Source organism: Durio zibethinus, chromosome 21, assembly GCF_047325235.1.
Source record: "Durio zibethinus cultivar Kanyao isolate XHJ-2024 chromosome 21, ASM4732523v1, whole genome shotgun sequence".
NCBI lineage: Eukaryota > Viridiplantae > Streptophyta > Magnoliopsida > Malvales > Malvaceae > Durio > Durio zibethinus.
Window position 1 is genome coordinate 3,359,190 of NC_143182.1, and position 18,837 is coordinate 3,378,026.

General features: G+C 35.5%; 3 protein-coding genes and 1 pseudogene across 6 annotated transcripts; 1 reads left to right on the forward strand and 3 right to left on the reverse strand.

The window, feature by feature from the left end:
• Positions 1-179: 179 nt before the first annotated feature.
• LOC111304864 (U-box domain-containing protein 24-like) lies at positions 180-7,096 on the reverse strand. Of its 3 annotated transcripts, none has more exons than XM_022901853.2 (5): positions 6,952-7,096; positions 4,729-6,046; positions 3,890-4,193; positions 2,773-3,260; positions 180-1,695 (listed from the first exon to the last, which is right to left on the reverse strand). In XM_022901853.2, exons 2-5 carry the CDS (start codon positions 5,959-5,961, stop codon positions 700-702), a joined length of 3,021 nt encoding a protein of 1,006 aa, XP_022757588.1. In that variant the 5' UTR covers positions 5,962-6,046; positions 6,952-7,096; the 3' UTR covers positions 180-699. The 3 variants fall into 3 exon arrangements, with proteins under 3 accessions (XP_022757588.1, XP_022757587.1, XP_022757586.1); XM_022901852.2 differs by having other exon boundaries at positions 4,729-6,093; XM_022901851.2 differs by having other exon boundaries at positions 4,729-6,113.
• Positions 7,097-9,030: 1,934 nt separating this feature from the next.
• Positions 9,031-11,599, reverse strand: LOC111304865 (Pentatricopeptide repeat (PPR-like) superfamily protein). The gene has a single exon (XM_022901854.2). The coding sequence runs from the start codon at positions 11,475-11,477 to the stop codon at positions 9,858-9,860; it is 1,620 nt and encodes a 539-aa protein (XP_022757589.1). The 5' UTR covers positions 11,478-11,599; the 3' UTR covers positions 9,031-9,857.
• A 521-nt stretch (positions 11,600-12,120) lies between these two features.
• Positions 12,121-13,077, reverse strand: LOC111305976 (ATP synthase delta chain, chloroplastic-like; annotated as a pseudogene).
• A 1,731-nt stretch (positions 13,078-14,808) lies between these two features.
• Positions 14,809-18,212, forward strand: LOC111305977 (ras-related protein RABA3-like). Of its 2 annotated transcripts, XM_022903862.2 has the most exons (3): positions 14,809-14,994; positions 15,173-15,507; positions 17,633-18,212. In XM_022903862.2, the coding sequence occupies exons 2-3, from the start codon at positions 15,254-15,256 to the stop codon at positions 18,087-18,089; spliced, it is 711 nt and encodes a 236-aa protein (XP_022759597.2). In that variant the 5' UTR covers positions 14,809-14,994; positions 15,173-15,253; the 3' UTR covers positions 18,090-18,212. The 2 variants fall into 2 exon arrangements, with proteins under 2 accessions (XP_022759597.2, XP_089607003.1); XM_089750877.1 differs by lacking the exon at positions 14,809-14,994 and having other exon boundaries at positions 15,002-15,507.
• Positions 18,213-18,837: the final 625 nt, after the last annotated feature.

The following is an 18,837-nucleotide window of genomic DNA, read 5'->3' on the forward strand; positions in this document are numbered from 1 at the left end:
TGTTTCAGAAATGGAAGTGATTGGTTTCACCTTCTGATTTCAATCTGTCACATATAATCGCGTACTCCCCATTTACCAAGCTGATGAATTCTAGAGTATATTGTTCTAAATTTTCTCGACTCTTTTGTTTATAGAAGCTATAGGTACAGAGAAAAAATGGGAAGGAGAACCCAAGAAGCTATAAGAAAAGAATTCAATTCCAAGAGAATATCAATATGCCTAGCTATCTCGCTAGTGGTGTGCTTACAAGACCCTTTTTTTTTTTTTTTTTTCAAAACCATGGAAAAAAACCAATTGTCAAATGGACTTTAAGTCTTCGGCTGTACAGACCAAACAAATCAGTGGTATTTAATATGAGCCACTTGTAAAATCTTTTCCCTGCAACGGTTCTCTTTACAGCAAAAGCACTAACTCGATTTCTGTCATCTTGCGTTCAAGGTGCTCCTACTCCAGCAGTGAGTCAGTGACAAGCAACAGCTACAGTGATATACCCGCCCACAACAATAGAGTCAGTTGATGGTTCTTCTTTAGCTTTCGAGGCGAATTCATCGGCAGGCCTTTATTATTGAGAAGAAAGTAATGCTCCATTCTGTTTAGAAATAGAGGTTCATGCCTGAACATGCCCACCAGTGAGTTCTGTCTGTGGTTGGTCATTATCTACTCAGGTATGATTCAAGAAAGTCAAAGCCATAGAATTCTCTAGAAATAAGAAGACTGGTCATGAAGCACATTCAAGTGAGCAAGGATTCTGGCTGAAAGAGACTTCATACTACTATTGCCTCGCTGTGTTAAATCCACTAAAGGCATCTGCGCGGCTGGACCATACTTCTGCTTGAACTCAGGCAGGCGGAAGATCCTCTCTAATGCATGTAGAGCTTTTTCCTGCAGTCTGAGGGACGGTGAACTAAGAAATTTTATCATTGGAGTAATTGCATTTGCTTGTGCTAGCACCTTACTACCACTTTGCAATCTTTCACCTTCAATTAAAGTCAACAGTGCATCTAAGGAAGCTTCACACACTGCAGGATCTGATTCTTCAAGAACCCTTACAAGTGGTCTCACTGCATCAGCCTCGACAAGGCAAAACGATGATTCGACAGAACAAATTCCTCCGTGAACCTGGCAACCGGTCTCTGGTGGAGCTGACAAGCACCAGAACCCCTTCCGCTTTGGTATTGGCTGGCTCAGCTTAACCGAACTCAGCGAAAAACGAGACAGAGAAGTTGCTGCATGGTTTTTGGTCAAGGTGGTCCCAGAATCCAGCAAGTGAACTAACGTGGGAATAACACCAGCTTCAGCTGCTCTCTTTTGCCATTCCAGATTTGTTGGAGCAGTAAAACGGCAGATGGCTCCAACAGCATTTTCTACTAACTGACTTCTATAGGAATCATTATGCCTGACATTGCGAAGAAAATGAAAAATTATTGGAATTGCACCAGCATCCACAAGCCATTGAGTGATCTGGACATTTTCTGGAAGGTTAGAGATTATGCCCACTGCAGAAGCAACTTCCTCTTCATCATTAGAAGACTGGATGATCCTAAGCAAAGTCTCAAGGCATTTCTGATGTACATGCTCCAGGATAGAGGCTTCATCACCATCATTGACCAAGCAGCAGAATAGCTTCACAGCATTTGGCCGTACATTTTCAATATCACGCTCACACAACTGGATTAGTACTTGGATGGCTGAGCACTGTTAATGTCAGTGAATCAGATGGTGTTGAAATGATATCCAGCAAAACAATTACATAGATAAGTCAAATCTATAGAAATATGCATTTGACTGGAGATAAGTGAGTAGGCACAAACATAAAAAAGAATAGGTTTGGGGGGAGGAATGTTCACCACTGTGTCCTTCACTTTCCCTGTCCTTTACACGAATTAGTACTAAATTTGAGAAGCATCCTAAAAGACATGCTCACATGATAAAAGAAAGAGTTAATGTTACGAATGATCCCTGAACTATAGTGAAATGCTCAATATGATACTTGAACTTTAAAAATCTCTAATGTGGTACTTAGAGGGCTGTTTGTCCATCATGTGTCATCATTTGAAACTAACCACATTAGAAGTGAGTTCAATATTAGTTAACAAATTCATAGCTCAGGTATCATATGAAAGATTTTTAAAATTCAAGTACAAATTGAATATTTCACCATAGTTCAGGGGTCATCCGTCACATTAACCCTAAAAGAAAATATGAAAAGAATGAGAAATAAGTCCATGTAAATTTAAAATGAAAGATAACCAAAAAAAAAAAGAAAAAATGTAGGATGTGCTTATTTCACATATGAATTCAGACTTTAAGAACTTTGAAAAGGTTAATCTCTAATCTAGAAACAGCACAGAACATTAACATGCTATAAGTAATTCAACCTTTTCAGAAGCCAAAATTCAAGGAATCACTAAAAGCAATCCTGACACCCTAGATAAAACAAGTAGCTGTCTTTGCAGTAAAAGTAAACAGAGGGAGCCAGAACTTAGCATCGTATTGTTAATTCACCAGGGCAAGCAGCCTACTGCATCAGGCACTGAGAAATCGGTGGAAAGAAGGCAAAGCCTGGGCATCATAGACATGTTATGGAGGTTTCCTAGATGTAGCTTGTTTAAAGTAATCATTGTTTTCACAATTATATTAACCTCTACTTTAGAACAGGCACCTTTGCTATTTTTCTCCCAAGAGCAATTAACTCGGTTAAATTTTTTCTTGGAAGAAATAAATGCCAGCATAAAGGTGCTGAGTTACATCATTTTCCAATAAGATGTATACCTGTGTCATCTTGTTCTTGATATTTGCTGCAGAGGGGGAATGGCATAATGCTTCGAAGGTCTGGAGAATGTTTTGTTGGACTTCTGGTCCCGTCAGGTTAATCAAAGAAAAGAGCATGAAAATATCCTCATCAGATTCCAATAATGAAATTTGTGTCTCATTGGATTCTTGTGATATAGTGGACACTGCAAGGTTCATTACTGTTGCAGCAACCTGTTCTCGTAAGGTTGGGGATGATGAGCTAAGACGAAGGAGGTCAAGTAACGGGCGTGATGCACCTTCTTTGATCATCTGCAAGCCATTTTTTGGTACACTTGAGAGGTTTCGAAGAGCTTTAACAGCTACACTTTTCATCTGAATACTACCATGAGAGACCCAATGAAGAAGCGGACCCAGTGCACCTCCTTCCAACAATACTACTTTATTATGGTCAGTCAACTCCATTTCACCCACAGTTGTTGCCATGTTTACTTTTACATCTTCTGGTCCTGCAGAGATTTAGAAACACTGTAGTAAGTGTTTTTCAAAAAATGGAAAAAACCACCGAGACATTGTAATTTGATGCAAAATTCCAATGGTGTAGCAAATGCCAAATGTGGAAGGAAAGAGGAACGTTATATACACACCTAACCCAAGCCATGTAAACCACTTCAGCAGATCTACTAGAAATGTTGAGATTTTTATATTTTAAGTAGTGGGTGCAAATACAGTAATAAAATTGGCATCTCTTTAGAGTTGAATGACTGCCAAGAAAACTGTACTGACAAGGAAATCCAGATCTCCTCTTCTCTACGTGACATTATTTTCACCAGAATCATGCACCAATATTGAGATTTAAGAAAACGTTGGATGTGAACATTAAGTATAATATGGCCTATAATTTCATTTTATTGAAGTACAAGTTGACTTCGTCATAGTGCACTAACCATCCAACTTTCCACAGATAACCTAAATTTGTGGATATTTTAGCCAGTCAAAACGTTCTATAAAAATGTAGTCTCTTAATTCTTCAAAAATATGCTTCATATATACAATTACAGGGATGAACTTGTTCAGTGCTCAAGTTAGGATGGATGAGGATGAGAACTTAAAAGGTCATCAAGTTTGGGGCATGAACCTGTTGATAGACGCTGAAGCAAATGTTTAAAATAATTTGCCCTTGCCATCTGTATGATGTTCTGATCAGAAAATGAGAGATTCTCCAATATTTCCTCTGCATCTCTGGCAGCTTGATTGTCATCACCACTTGTCATTGTCACCAAAAGGAAAATGCAACCCTGAACCTTCCCAATGCTGCCTCGTAACACATTATATTTTGATAGCTCCAAAAGTAATGCCACTGCTAACCTCCTTTCATCCATACGGCGCCCCAAGGACCGAACTACAGATTCAATTGCACCATCAACTTTTGCCATTCTATCCTGCAAAATATTTCAATTTTTTGGGTAGAAAACATATGAGAAACATATATGCCTTTCTGGTTAGCATGAATATTGATGCAACATACTTGCAAGTAATCCTCTTTTGATTCAAGAAGACAGTAAATCAGTAAGAGTACTTCATACCAATGGCATGCGAAACAGATTTGTCAAATATGGGATACCTAGATGAGTGTGATCCTAGATATATACTTATTAGTACTCTGTTCTTTCAAAAACTCATTAACACCACTTTATCCTATAATTCAATACTTGATGACTGAAAACTCATGTTTATGAAGTGAAGTAAACAAAACAAAATCCAATGCTAGGTGACAATAAAATGGTATATGAAATATATTTGTCTACACATCTTATTCAAACAGCTTAATCTAATTCCTAAACGTCAGATCATATGTTTCACTACTACCTATATTTTGAAGAGGATCCTTATCAATATGATTAAAGACATCTAGTTGCAATTTACTGCAGAAAACTAAAAAAAGGAATGAAAAGGATCCAGTTTCAGATAGAGTACCTTTGCATCATCACTATCTTTTGTCAAAATGTGAAGTATGACAAGTACACCATTCCTTATGTCACGATTTTTTCCACCAAGAAGTTGAATAAGAACTGGTATATAGTTCTCCAAGATCACCCACTCTCGGTGCAGGTCTCTTTGTTCACAAAGATCCTTTAGCTGTCCCAGACAATGAAGCACTTCTTCCTCATCTCCAGATGTGAGATTGGGTTTCATGGAAGCAATTGTTATCATAGTGTTTCTATCCTTCCACTCTTCTATTGACTGCCTCAGAGTTTTGTTAGGGCGTAGAATTGATGTGTCTAGGGGCGTCATTGTCAGAGGGCATAAGTTGTTCCCTTCTGTAAACCACTTTTCTATCGCACTTCTCTCAAATGTCTGTCCTGAAGAAGTCTCCACAGGATCTACCATTACGTCACGTGTGATTGGACAATAAAATGATTGAAGAGGCTCCAGCGGTTGACTACCCAGAGATTTCCGCTTAGTGAAATACTTCATCTCTTTCTCTTTAGGAGAACAAGCAGCATCCGCCCTTCCCAACAAAGCAATTATCTGATCCATTTGTATAGCTTCAGCCTTGTCCTTCCTAAGCCTGACATTTTCAATCTCATTTTTGAAATCTTCAAGTTCCTTTTTTAAAGCTGACCTCTCAGTAGGTATCCCAACAGCTTCTGCAATGAGAACCAGCAAACTGTTTGCATAAGAACGATCAGCATTCCTCTCCTGTATGCCTGTCTCAATTTTCTCTAAGATCTCTTCTTCAGCTATAGCAGCCTTGAACTCAGCCTTCTGCATACTGTCACAGAGATTTCCAATTTCTACAACTATAGCTGAAGAAAGCTCTAAAGATGTCAATGGAAGGAGACTCAGCGCCCTGCTTATCTCTCTCATGGTACCTTCTAGGCGCCTGACTATTCCACGGCTATTCATTAAGAGATAAACTTTGCTTTTGGTGCTGCATTCTAGAGTTAGTTGCTTTGCAGCTTTGATTTTTTCATTGAGAATCTCAATAGCATTGTTCAAACTCTCAGAACTAGAAATATATCTTCTATTCAACTCTTTTAGAACTGGGACAATTCTCTCTAAGTAAGTTGCAAGTTCCTTGAAACTATCCTTCTTAAAGAGGACATCATTTGTAGCAACCACAGTCTCAAGAATGGCCTCTACAGTCTGAGAAAGGATCTCCGAAGCCGGAACGAATGAGGCACTGGTGACTATGTCTATTGCCATCAAATCACAACCAAACGAAATCTAGGAAGCATAACCTTTTCTTCCAATATGATCAATACACCAACTAAAAGTGGCAATAGCCAGACTGCAAGACAGCGGTTGAAGCATTTTCATCCAAAAACAATGCTTCCACTTTTAATAAAATAAAACACCTATGTTAAAATCAAAATTGAATAAACCTCTCAGAACTATTTGCTTAAAACATATAAACCATTATACCAGATTAAAAACAAGAATATAACTGAATAAGTTGGAATATTGCCTTTTTTGGTTGCTTTACAAATAAGAGTAGAAGAAAACAGAATAGTAAAGATAGAATGCTAAAGGACTTTTAATTTTGTTGGCCCAAGTAGGAAGATAACAAAGCAGGCCGGCCTCCCCCATAGGATAATCACCCCAATCCCATGGAAAACTAGAAGACATGTTAAACTTTCTGTTTGGCCCCCAAGAAAATACAAGTGAAGAAATCAAATTAATTTATTTTCTATAGGGAAAAGGCTGAGCTTTTTCTCTCCTTGACCAAAATAAGGGTGGTCTTACTCAATGTCCATAAATTAAAAAAAAAAAAGTCCTACACAATCCTGTTTTCTAAGGCACTAGACCTTGAAAGGCTGCTACAATAGAATTGCTGTTCTCTTTCATTTCTTAGATTTTCCAGGAAACCAAACAACAGTTAGCAGAATAATCATAGTGGAAAACTAACTATAAAGCAACAAATGTATCATTGGCCATGGACTTGAAACAGAAACAAAAGTATGAAAGTCCAAATTCAATGAAACAAGATCATGAAAAACAAATTTCAACTTTGAAATCTTATTTCTTCAAAATTTGAACCTTCAAAGAGCGATTCAAAGAACCCAAATTATTATACTTAATATACCTAAAGCACAAGCGAAAACCCACATAGTCAACTGGCTAGAAAAGCTTAATTCCAATAAAAGACAAGCTTTCAACAACAAGAGAGAGAGAGAGAGAGAGAGAGAGAGAAACCTGAAAATGAACTAATGTTGAAGAAAAAAAATCCAAGAGCCCACGGCTACAGACGGCTTCAAAAGACAGCTTTTCGAAGGAAATTTTCCCGGAAATATGGCGATCGGGTCACTGGGACTCTAGGAGAAGACTCCAGCCGCCGTACAAGAGGCCTCCCCACTAAAAATGCATCTATATATAAATAATAAAAAGATAAGAAAAGTAAACAATTCTTCTTTTTCTTTCTTTCTTTTTTTTTTTTTGGGTCGTTTTTGTTTTTATTAATCCCAATTTATGTTACCCCTGACAACTTATTCTGTCCACTGTTCACACAAAGTGAGGACGACTTCCTCTTCTTCTTGGCTTATGAAAGTCTTGTTAACGCTGTCGTTTTCTGTTCTGTTCTGTTCAAAGGCTTTGGCCTTCGCCTTTTTTTTTTTTTGACTGTTGGGAACAGCCCCCCCAATCAATTAATTAATCATCACACCCCTATCAAATAAATCATCAATGCTCAAACTGCAAATTGATCTCATAAACCAAATAATCAATTCCAAATCACAGGCCAAACATTCAAACATATTACCTTTTTTTTTTTATGTAATCCTATTTATCTTACAACTCTTTTTAAATCTTTTCTGCTATTGAAATTTTCATTGCTTCTAAACACGTCAACTTACTTATAAAAAAAAATCTTTCATTTTGAAAATTTTATCTCCCGTACCATCTAATTAGTTTCAAAAAATCTTAATCAATTTTCAAAATTCATCTTCGTCTAAAAGGAAAAATATACATATAGACGGAGAGAGAACAGAGAAAAAAACTGCAGCGGCCTTTTCGAAACATGTTCCCATTGCGGGAAGTTGACTTAGCCCAATAGCCAAGAAAAGGAAAAACAAAACATTGAAGCAAAAAGAAATCTAATCAATATATAATTACAATTGTTGATGCAAATATGTAGCCCACATCTTAGAAATTGACATTTTAGATGTTCCAAGTTAAACACTTTGAAGATGTTTTTTTTACACAATTTGGCTTCCCTGTAAACAGAAAAAGAATAGGAAAAGAAAAGCGTAGCATTTCGGACACGATTCTTATTCCAAGAAATTAAGGAACTTGGACTAAAAAATTCATGCAAAAGCATGTAGTTATCTTTGAGGAAGGAGCCAAACTTGCCAATAATAGCCAAATAAAAATTCCTTCGCAAAAAAAAAAAGAAAGTATCATGATTTATGTCTGGGTTTAGTCTAATTTTTTTTGTTGTTGGATTTTTTGTCCAAAAAAATGATGTTGCCTTGTCTTTGCTGTGTGACACTAAATTCATGTTTTTGTGATTTTTTTTTATCATTTAAAGGGACAGATCCCTACATTAAAAGAGAGGAAAAAAATTAGAGCTCGAACCTCAATCTTAATATTTTTTTTTAAATTATCTTGATCATTAAATCAAGTAATTGAAGACATGACTATGTGATTTCAGTTTATAGTCAACAGCGACAGCAGGAGAGTCCACTAAACCAAACCCAAAGGATGAAAAACTTGAAACGTCTGAGCTCAAGTTCAACATACAGAAGAGAAAAAAAAAAAAAAAAAAAAAAAAAGAGCGATTCATAGGGCACTATCAGCTAAGCACACCTACACTGGAAGTTGAATCCAAGCTCAAGTCTTTTTCAGGGTAAACGTTAGAATTATACACGACTTATAGTTTGCAAAAGGTAGAATATGATCAAAATAACTTGCCTCTCTTTTAGGAAAAGTAAACAAAAAAGACTGGTTTACTTACATGCGTGAACAAGAAAGCTTTAGGAATTCAAGTTCCACTACTGCATACGATTTAGAAACGTGTTTTTTTGTCGAGCAGCATCGAGACTTTGAAAATAATGGTTTGAGTTAAACCGCATGAATTTCATGCGATACGTTATAGCTGGCCAAACTGGCCAAGGACTATTGAATCGATGGCCAGACTTTTCACAGTCCCCTTTTGAGTAACAGCGTCTATCGTCGCCATGATATCAACATCAAGTCAAAAAACAAACGCTTCAAAGACCAATTCTTAAATCTACAACTACTACAAGAGCCAGGTGGGGCAAATGACAATTAGAAATGTTCAGCTGTTTGGTCCTTAAGCTGACTTTCATAAATAAATTGGGACCGCTCAAATTTTCAATAGATTATATATATTGCCACATTTCTTTGACTATGCAATATTGCCAGCTTCGCAAAATAATACATAAGGGTCTATTTTTCGCCAAGATAAAGGTCCTGTTAAAGATGTTGACAATTCGTCGTCAGATGCAAAAACATAAAGACAGAATGTGGGTATTTGAACAAACTAGAAATCTCAAAACTACATCTTGTTATCCACCAGCTGTCGGTAATTACAGCAATGAACCATAACCACTGATCCCCCAAGACCACCTCATGAATTGGCAGATAAATTTTGAATTTAAATCATCTAGTCTTCATCCAGGTCCCATAAGGAATCCACCATCATGCCAGAAGTCAATATGCGAATCTGATCTTTCACATCAAATCAAGATCAAAATCATTGTTCTAGAATCAGTGTTAAAGAGAAGTTCTAAGCTGGAATTTGTTTATGAACTTCAGAATGGTTACTATCATAGCAGCTACTGCTACCTTTTAGAAATTTTGGTTACTTACAGCTCATTTGCAATCATGGAAAAGACAAAAGTCCTTACTTCGCAAAAGGTCTGACGAATCCGCTAAGGGAATCTGCATTGTTCCCCAAATTCTCCATGATGACATGTTTCATAGCCAGAGCTACAACCAAGTCATGAGAGATATTGCAATTGTTTATAAAAATCTGCCTTGACACTCCCCATCGTTTTTCCATCTCCCATTAAATAAATGAGTAGCACAAGAAAACTTCAGGATATGGTTAACTTCTAAACAACATTAAACACCCGAGATTCTTACGTAGCACTCTCCAATAACAACCGACCAAGAACATCAACCCCACTATCCAGCTTGCCAACAATCTTGGTTAAAAAAAGATCCCAAGAACTCCTATCAACTCTCCTACTTGACATAGCCATTGAAACAACCTTCTCAACATCCCCTTCCTTTCCCACACCCTGAAGCCCCTCAATCAATATACTGTAAGTTACCTTATTTGGCAAGCAGCCTTTATCCAACATTTCCTCCAGAATTCTAATCCCCTCCATCGCCTTCCCAATCTTACAAAACCCCTTAATCAACATATTGTACGTGAACACATTTGGATTACAACCTTTTTCCACCATATAATCCCACAGCTTTCCCGCCTCACTCAATTCTCCTCTCTCACACATACCATTAATCAAAGTATTATAGGTCAATAAACTTGGAACCGAACCTTTCTCAAACTCATCAAACATTTTCCTAGCCTCCCAAACCTTCCCTTCCTTACAGAGCCAATGAATCAACGTACTCAATATCGCATTATCTGGCAAACAATCATTTTTCAGCATCTTCTTCCACAAGTAACAACCGACCTCCACTTTTCCCTCTTCACACAACACATCAATTACTTTACAACAAAGCGAAGAACTAGGGATATACTTTCTCTGAAGCATATCATCAAACAAGTTAAGCGCTTCCCCAGACTTCTTCTCCTTACAAAAAGCCTCAATCATAACTCCATAAGTAACCTCATTCGGATCAACACCATTTTCCTCCATTTCATCCATCACCTTAACAGCCTCATTGAACTTCCCCAATCTACAATACCCATTCATTAAAACCGTATACGTGGTAGCATCAGGAATCCACCCTCTATCCAATAACTCCCCAAAAACCCTCTTCGCATTTCCCATATCCCCCCTCGCCACGTAACCGCCGAGAATTGTCGTATAAGTAACCACATTTGGTACCATTCCCATCGCAGGCATTTCATCGAGCACTTTATATGCGGCTTCGACGTCGTTTTTCTGACAAAGTGCTTTGATCAAAATATTGCCAGTAAAAACATTCGGTATAACGTTAAATTTTGCTTTGCTGTTTTTGAACATTAAGTGAACCAAATCGTACCGTTTGTTTTGAACCAAAGCGTTTAACAAAGTGTTTAAGGATCTAACGGATCGTTGGACGTTGAACTTTTCGATCCGCAAAAAAGTTTTTACTGCTAATTTTGGAAGGGAAGCGAGGCCATAATTTCGGATTACCGAGATGAAAAGATTTTCACCGCATTTGATTTGGGAATTTTGGAGCTGAGAGATGAGGGATTCCATGGGTTCGAAGGCGCGTGCACGAGAGAGTTTGTGGATGATGGAGTGGTAGGTGTCGTAATTATGGAAAAAGTTCGGGTGGAATTTGCCGGCGTAAAGGAAGATTTGGAGGGCAAGATCGAGGTTTTGTTGGCGGTTGATCATGGAGACAAGGCGTTTTGGGTAGAGGCGTTGGGGCCAGGGTTTGATTGGGGGTGTGACGGTGTAGTATTGGAGTGGGGAAGAGGGATCTATGGCGGAAAGGTCGACGGTGGTGAAGGACCGGACGGTTGTTATTGAATGGAGGAGACCGATCTTCCATCGGTGCAATTGACTACAACGCATCATGGTTCAGAGTAACAGAGCCCTAGGAGTAGCCTTGAACGAGGCACCGATTGATTTTAAAACTTGGAATGAACCTGCAAAACGACGTCGAGTCTTCTACAGTTGCTACTTGAGACAAACCTTTTTTTTAAGTCGTATTTTAACATTTTATAATTATTATTGATTTTGTTTTTTGAAAATGTTTTTTTATTAAAAAAAATGTTGATATAAAAGTAAAAGTCCTTAAAAATTTATGAATACATATGAAATAAAATTTTTAATAATATATATTTGATTAAAACTACTTATATTTCTTAACTAGTTTTTTTATTTTTTTCACGTTAAATATGTTACTTTAAATCATACATATTTGTTTGGCCAAAACAAAATCATACATATTTATATAAAATTATTTTTAATATATTCATAATGAAATTTTTTAATTTTATAAATGAAATTAAAAAATTATTAATACATGTTTTTTTTTATATGTTATTTTATTAATCTTGACAATACAATTTAAAAAATTTCATTGTCAACATAATAATGTTTTAAAATATGATAATATATTTTGAAAATTTTATTTTAAAGCTATAATAATAAAATAGAAAACCACCCAAAGTAAATGAGAAACAAAAATACCAGCCTTAAAAAAACCCAATACAAATTAAAAAAAAAATCCATTGCTTCATGCATTCTCTACCTGTAATGTAAACATTACATTTTACATTGTTAATGCATCTTAATTAATCATACAGCAAAACTGCATAAGGCTGGTATTGGTAATTTATCTGTAACCAAATTCCTGACCTTGACTTTCACAGCCCCAGTAAGCTTTTGCACCCCCTTAGCAATTCTAGACAATCTGTCTTCCCCTATCGTCTTCTCTGACCAAATCCAAACCTGTTTGGTCTCATTCAATTCATCGTAAATCCTCTCCAACTCCTCCAAAACTTCACTTACTGTCTCCAACTTGTTCCTCTCAATCAGCATCTTCAACAAGCTAACCAGGTGCTTATTGAACTTCCCTTTTGTAGCCAGTTCCTTCACTACTTGTCCCTTCTCTTTATCACCCAGAAACGGGTCACTTAACAAAGCTTGAATTTGAGCATTTTGGAGTAGTTTTGAGAACTTTTGCACATCTTTTTGCACTGCGTCAAGTGACCTGTTGCATTGAGCTATGTCTAGAAGAGCTGCAGCGTATCCGCTGGCTGGCTTTTGATGGACATAAGGAGAAGAAGTGAGAGGTTGGCTGGCTTAAGAAGTTGAGAAGAATGGAGAAGTACTGAGGTTTTTGTGAGTAAAAGAGGTGGACTTGTTGGCGGAGATGGTGGTTGTTTTGGCGCTTGAGAATAAATGGGAACAGTGTGGAGAAGGTGGAGGAAATCGACGTTGTCTGTTGGGAGTTTTCAAGTGACAGAATTCACGAGGTGTTGTTGAGTAGAAGTTAGGAACTTTGAGGGTTGAGACAGAGCTTGATAGGGTGTCCATGGAATGGAAGAGACAAGTCGTTGGCGAGTGCGTGTGGGCGTAGGCTGTAGCTCGAAGCAAACTCGTGATTTCGTTTTCTTTTGTTGGAGGAAGAGATGGGATAAGACATTAGATTTTTTTTTTTTTTTGTGGTTGGAAATTGAAAACAACTTTTTAAATGAAAAAATATATATATTATATGGCATTTATACTTTAGTAAAATAAAAATCAAATTCCATGAAGCATGATTTACATATACCTTTTAACTTTGGCAGAATTTACAAATATCAAAGATTCCATGGTCAAACGTAATTTTCGCTTTTCTCATTACCCATTTCAGGCCAAACAATCCAATTCCTGAGAGAACTTAACACGAAGAGAAAGTTAAGACTGGTGAGTGGGCCTGAACTTTACAAATATGGCCCATGCTAGTACATCTTTGAAAAATATAATAGAAACAGCCCATTAGTACTGCCCGAAAGAAGAGATCAAAAATCAAATAGAATACACCAATCGTGCTCTGCCCCTTGCCCTCTGTTTGAGGTCTCTCCGGACCCAGCTCGAAAGCTTTAAATCTACACTCAGATTTCTTTGTCCAGTAAAGTTCAAATGTACACTGTACGGTGGCTTTGTGTCTGGGATTGCATGGGAATTTCGCCGAAGCAACATTGTTTGGAGTACATAACTGGTGGCCCCCCGCGCCCTGCCGCCCTCTAATCCGTTGCTGATTGTTTCAGGATCTTTTCCCTTCCTGCTCTCTTTATTTTCCTGTTCGTTTGCCCTTTTCACTCAGCTTTGCTTCATTACTTACATACAATCATGATCACGTTAGACCTTGAAATATGTCATTTTAATAGTGCTAAACAAATGCAATCATGGCTGATAAGCTTGCATTTTTAAAGTGTTTACATTTATGGTGAAGGAGAAGTTCTTTTCAAGAAGATCGAGAGAAAAAAAAATTGCTCAGTTATTAGGGACACCACATTGGATGTTGGAAAATCAATTTCAATATATAATGAGTAGTTTCGCCTTTTGGGGTTGGAATTTCTGGAAGAATTGAAGGGACGCACACTCATTTTAAAATTTGATAAGAAAAAAAACAAAAGGAATTTCTGTCTGTGGCAGAATTCATTATTCGAGAGTCGAGATATACAGCATGCTGTGTTCAATTTTAGAATTCCTTCATAGACGTGGGTCTTTCATCGTTATTCTTGGGAATGCTACTATGCTGAATTTTGTCGGTGCGAAACAATTGAAGGTCCACTTTACTTCCTGTAAAGGCAAAAGATCATTTAGAAGCTTCACATCCTTTATGTTAATTATTGCCAGGCTTTAATTCAGCCTGAAAAAAATAAATGTATACAATAGGCAATAGCTATGCCATGTGATGGATCATGTTCGACCATGACATGATTTATGAAAAAAGGAAAATCAATTGCCTTTCCTGAATGCAAAGTTCATTAATGACCAGAAATTTAAAGCCTACTAAATAATTAAACTGAGGAGAAAACCTAACAGGCTTTATTTTCTTTGTACCCCGAATGTATTAAATTGGGGTCAACTGTCAAGAACATGGTTGTTGGGTCTGCCCTCTCCTTTAATGCCAACTTGATTAGTTGGCCAGTTTTCAGGCAGACGGCATATTTGCTTTGATCATATCAAAGTACTGGCAATCATGTACGTGAGCCATACATCATCCCAATTAAAAATAATAATGAAAGAAAATTAAGTTACAACGAAACCATGGTTTGAGAATTTTCGATGATTAGGATTTTAAAGAACAAAACAACTTTTTGCTTTTTTAATAACTTTGCGAAAAGCACTTTTAATTACCATTAGAAGAGTTTCTTCCGGAGATTATGCCGGGAATTATGAGATTATTGTTCTGTGTATGTGGCGCTAAGTTTCAGTTTCAACAGATCTCAATCGGCCACCCCATTAAGCAAAAGAAAAGTTTATAATTTAGCCTTTGCCCTCCATCATTATTTGAAGTAAATTAATGAAAACAGCATGGGTACGCTCACGATAAAGAATTAATAGAGAGACGAGGACAGGACCGTATCAGTGACCGGTGACTACAACCCTTGAACCCCTGTCTTGTCTGATCATCATTTTTACATCTTTTTTATAGTTTTTTTTTTTCCCTTTCTTTCTTTACTTACTCTCACTTACCCGCAACACTAGAGGCCAAGAACAGCATCAAGATTTAAGCATCATATTTGATTTTATACTAGTTCTTGTTTTTGCAGCACTGTATAAGAAGAAAAACAAGAGGTGTGTGTCATTCTTTTTTCCCGGCTCTATTGGTTGATTGCTAGTAAGGGATAAAAATGAACGAAGAGATGAATGGTGTTGATGTCGAGAATCATCAAGAAATTGTTCCCGAGAAAATAGATTATGTGTTTAAAGTGGTGGTGATCGGTGACTCAGCTGTTGGCAAGACTCAGATTCTATCCAGGTTTACCAAGAATGAGTTTTGCTTTGATTCCAAGTCCACCATTGGGGTTGAGTTCCAGACCAGGACTGTTACCACTAAGAGCAAAGTCGTCAAAGCCCAGATCTGGGACACTGCTGGCCAAGAAAGGTTAGCTTCTCTTCCCTCTAAAGCTCTCTGTTTTGAGATTAATGCTGTCTGAATTCATTGTCTTTGTCCTTACTGTAACCGATGCTCCTTTAACTCAAATCAATCTAGTTTGATTGGTCAAATGGTATTTCCAAGTAATACAAGAAAAAATAATTTATGATTTGCTTATGGTCAAATCTTAAAAATTTGTGGTCCTGAAACTTAATTTAGATTGCTGAAATTCCACTAGTTGAATCTAATGGGAGCAGCATTATCTGAATTTGACTTTAAATGGTGCTTCAGTGAAGATGATAGCTAAGCATAATGCTAGCAGCAATTCAACATTTCATCTATATTGACTTTAAAATTATACTACTTCAAACATGAAATTTATCTTGACTGACTTATGTAGATATTTTTAATATATTTAAATAGCAACGTTTATAATTTGTTTATCTTTAAATTACAATTAGGTTAAAAAAAAGTTTGACCGTCTTAACCTTGTTGCGCCGACATAATTCGTATTTTTGTCATGGTGAAGACAAAGGTAGAAAGATATGTAATTGCATCATGGAAATGTTAGGTGAAAAATGTCAATTGATGCAATACTATTTCAATCATATGTTTTAAGAGAGTGAAACTGAAAAGTCTATTTATTTAAGTGAATTTTCGGTTTCAAAAAAATTATTACACGTACTGTTGAATTATTGACTTAGAATTTTCACATTAATTAAGGATTTTGAGTCCATTACGTCTCAGCGTGACAAAATAGAAAGCTTAGAATTTTGAAGTCTTATTGTATAAGTTTGGTTTAATTTTATAATATATTTAATTAATTAATTAATTTTGAACAAATTAAAATTTACATCATATGTATCAAATTATATTAATGAAAAATCCTGCCAATGTATAAATAACTTGTTTTCAAAAAAATTATAGATGACAAAATTTCTTAAAATTTTTCAACAAGATATTTCTAAAATTTCACCAATATACAAAGAGAATTTAAATAAAAAATACAACATAAAAGTTTTTATTTGTTATTAAAAAGAATCGAATAATGTTCAACATATAAAAATAAGGTAGTATTTGATATAATGTGATCATTCAAAAAATCATAATAATTTACGCATGATAATTAGATCGATAACCATTTAGTGATCTTATATGATGATGATCTTATATCATCGATAATGATTAAATCATAACCTTTGAGGATGATTTAATTTTTATCAAAAAGAGTAGAAAATTTTTATCATCGGGATAAGCACTATGTAAAATTAATTATAATCAATATTAATCATTTAATATGCGAATTAAAATTTTATTTTTTCAAAGTAACAAGTTTAAAAATGTTTTGTGTGATTTTTTTTTAAATTTTAAAATTTGTTTATAATCTTTTTATTTTAATATATTAGTTTATTTCTCATTAAATATTTGTTACATAATTTATATTATTAAAACTAGTTTACTAGCAATACATTTTTAATTTAATAATTTAATTATTTTTATTATGAAATAAATAAAACATTACTAATATTTTATATATAAATTATTATCTTTAAAAAATATAAAAATTATTAACATGTGTAATTATTATAATATGTATAGTTATTTTAATATTTTTAAATAAAATAATTTTTAATTTTTAATAATATCAAATATAATAATATTTAATTATTAAAAATTAATGATTATTACTCAAATAAAATGATTTCAAATCACGAGTGATAAAATTATTTTAGCATTTAGTAATAAATCACTTCGGTGATTAAAATAATTATGGTGATATTAAAAATAATATCGAATGTTATTTAAAAAAATAATAAAAAAAATAATAAAATGATGATAAAAATATAAAAATAATACATTTACCTATCAATATTAATTTAACATCTATAAATAGTTCATTCATATATTTAAAGATTAGTTTGTAGAAATTGACCCCACGGGGGCCAAACACAAGAAAGAATAATGGGATTCTCTTTCTCAATTAATGAGAAATTTGTCTTTTTCTAAAATACTTTAAAAATTAACAACTTTGAAAATAACATTAACAATTAAAATAAACAACTTTTAAAATAACATTAATCAAATTAAAAAGAAAAAGGTCAATATTTTACATTTTGCAATTTCTTGTGGGTAGGTACCGAGCAGTGACAAGCGCGTATTATAGAGGTGCGCTAGGGGCAATGGTAGTGTACGACATCACCAAGCGACAGAGCTTTGATCACGTGGCGAGATGGGTCGAGGAGCTACGGGCCCACGCTGACAATTCCATCGTCATCATGCTGATTGGAAACAAGGCTGATCTAGTGGACCTCAGGGCGGTTCCAACTGAAGACGCTGTTGAGTTCGCAGAGGATCAGGGTTTATTTTTCGCCGAGACATCTGCTCTTAGCGGTGACAACGTAGATAAAGCATTTTTCAAGCTGCAAGAAGAAATTTACGGTGGCATTTGTAAAAAGACTTTGGAATGTGGGAATGGGAAATCCAACGGTGGTGGTCATGCCACGGCGTTAAAAGGATCGAAGATTGAGGTGATCGCCGGTTCTGATTTAGAAATAAGTGAGATGAAGAAATTATCTACATGCTCTTGTTAATTTAATTTTGCTTTCAAAGGAAGAGAACATTTGGTTTCCTTTCCTTTTCTTTTCTTTTTTTTTTTGTTTTGTGGGTACTTTCTTCTTGGATTGTTCATTATAAATTTGACACTAAATTATATATTTATGATATATCTGTGCTCAGAAAACCATGCATGCACCTTTAATCGTACGGTGACATTGTTAATTTATCAAGAACAAACTCTTTAAATTTTTGTTTATCATGTATGATCTAAATATTAGAAATAGAAGTCAACATTAAATTATATTTGGAGCTTTGGTTCAAGATGTTAAAGATGTAGAAGTTTATGAAGGAGTGTTTCAGCTTGAAGCCTATAAAGCCCCTGGACCAGGTGGTTTCAGTGGCTTCTTTTTTCAAAATTATTGGGAAACTGTGAAGGATGATGTAATAAAGGCAGTTAACATTGAAGGAATTCAATTACACAGAGATAGTACTAATTCCGAAGACAAAGACCCTTGAATCAGTATCTCATTTCAGACCAATTACTCTTTGTAACTTTGCTTCCAAAGTCATTTCAATGGTGATGGTCAATAGACTGAAACCTTTTCTTAGTGGTGGCCTGATTAAACAGAACCAGGGTGCATTTATAGCAGATAGACAAATACATGACAATATCTTGGTTGCTCAGGAGGTCTTTCACCGTCTAAGGATAAAAAAGAATTAGCGGCTCAATTGAAGTGCTCAACAGTGGAGGTGTTCATAATTTGGCTTGAATTGGATTAATTA

Bases quoted from the DNA above. Each gene is read 5' to 3' on its own strand.
- LOC111304864 (XM_022901853.2), bottom strand. From the start codon at position 5,961: ATGGCAATAGACATAGTCACCAGTGCCTCATTCGTTCCGGCTTCGGAG. The intron at 3,261-3,889 runs GTTCATGCCCCA...AAATCTCTGCAG, and splicing joins GCTTCAGCGTCTATCAACAG to GACCAGAAGATGTAAAAGTA. The intron at 1,696-2,772 runs GTATACATCTTA...TGACATTAACAG, and splicing joins TCAAGAACAAGATGACACAG to TGCTCAGCCATCCAAGTACT.
- LOC111304865 (XM_022901854.2), bottom strand. From the start codon at position 11,477: ATGATGCGTTGTAGTCAATTGCACCGATGGAAGATCGGTCTCCTCCAT.
- LOC111305977 (XM_022903862.2), top strand. From the start codon at position 15,254: ATGAACGAAGAGATGAATGGTGTTGATGTCGAGAATCATCAAGAAATT. The intron at 15,508-17,632 runs GTTAGCTTCTCT...TCTTGTGGGTAG, and splicing joins GACACTGCTGGCCAAGAAAG to GTACCGAGCAGTGACAAGCG.